Consider the following 934-nt stretch of genomic DNA (forward strand, 5'->3'; position numbering starts at 1 on the left):
CTCAGATCCTGTCATCCTTTTATAGATGTCTTTAATGTCATCACAGGTTGTCTCAAAGTGAGTTGTAGCGTCATATGCACGGGAAATAAAGATCTAGGAATAAAGGTGGCAAAGAATTAAAAGACTACTTACAGATGTTTCCTAAGAAAACTCAATTTCTTTTGTGATCACCACACTCACCTGGCTGTCTGTTCCCAAATCTTTTGGTACAAGGAGGTCACTGATGCTAACAAACCTAGAAGGAAAAAAGAATTATGTTGGCAGGTTAGTTGGCCCCACACCCGGTTGCTGCTTTGCCTAAAGTTCTATGGTCCAAGGCTAAGACTAGTAGCACTAGTGTTATAGTTTAGATCAAAAATGCCCCCCCCCAAAAAAATGACCCCAAACTTGCATGTGTTCACTCAAAGAGGCAGGGCCTCTAGGAGGGGACTGGATCCTAGATAGGCTACAGCTGACTTGCTGCTAGAAGGTGGTGTCTACTTCAGATGGATCCCTACAGGCATGACCTAGAAGGCTGTATCCCTCCCTTGTAGGCAACTTGAACAGCTTTCCCCCAGTAGGTCCTTCCAGCATGCTGTTAGGCCTTAGAGCCAGCTCACCATGGATGGTAACCTCTAGAAATCATGACCCTTAGTAAACTTGCCACCTCTAAGTTGCAGATGTCAGGAATTGTGTCCCAGCAATGAGGAAAGTGATTAAAACCAGTAGAAATGAGACACTACTGTAAGGCCATGCAACAACACACCAATCACCTTCCTGCTTCTAATGTGCACCCTGTCGCATAGCCACAATCAATATCTGAGTTCGTATTTTAGCTGATATACTTGAACATAACACTCACTTCTGTTCAATCGGTTCCAACAACTCCAAAGCTGGTCTGATTTCTTTCTCTGGTTCCTTTGTTTCCACAGTTGTACTAACAATGGCAATGTAC

At 43.8% G+C, this 934-nt stretch overlaps 1 protein-coding gene across 1 annotated transcript in view; it reads right to left on the reverse strand.

The window, feature by feature from the left end:
• The window catches only part of Gdi2 (GDP dissociation inhibitor 2), a 44,480-nt gene that overhangs the window by 12,557 nt on the left and 30,989 nt on the right, over nucleotides 1-934 (reverse strand). Inside the window, exons 9-10 of the mRNA XM_004648988.3 lie at nucleotides 181-235; nucleotides 37-93 (exon numbers count right to left, since the gene is read on the reverse strand). Of these exons, the coding sequence (XP_004649045.2) occupies nucleotides 37-93; nucleotides 181-235 (112 nt within the window). The remainder of the gene's footprint in view (nucleotides 1-36; nucleotides 94-180; nucleotides 236-934) is intronic.

This window comes from Octodon degus, unplaced genomic scaffold (genome assembly GCF_000260255.1).
Source record: "Octodon degus isolate 3935 unplaced genomic scaffold, OctDeg1.0 scaffold00071, whole genome shotgun sequence".
Taxonomy (NCBI): Eukaryota; Metazoa; Chordata; class Mammalia; order Rodentia; family Octodontidae; genus Octodon; species Octodon degus.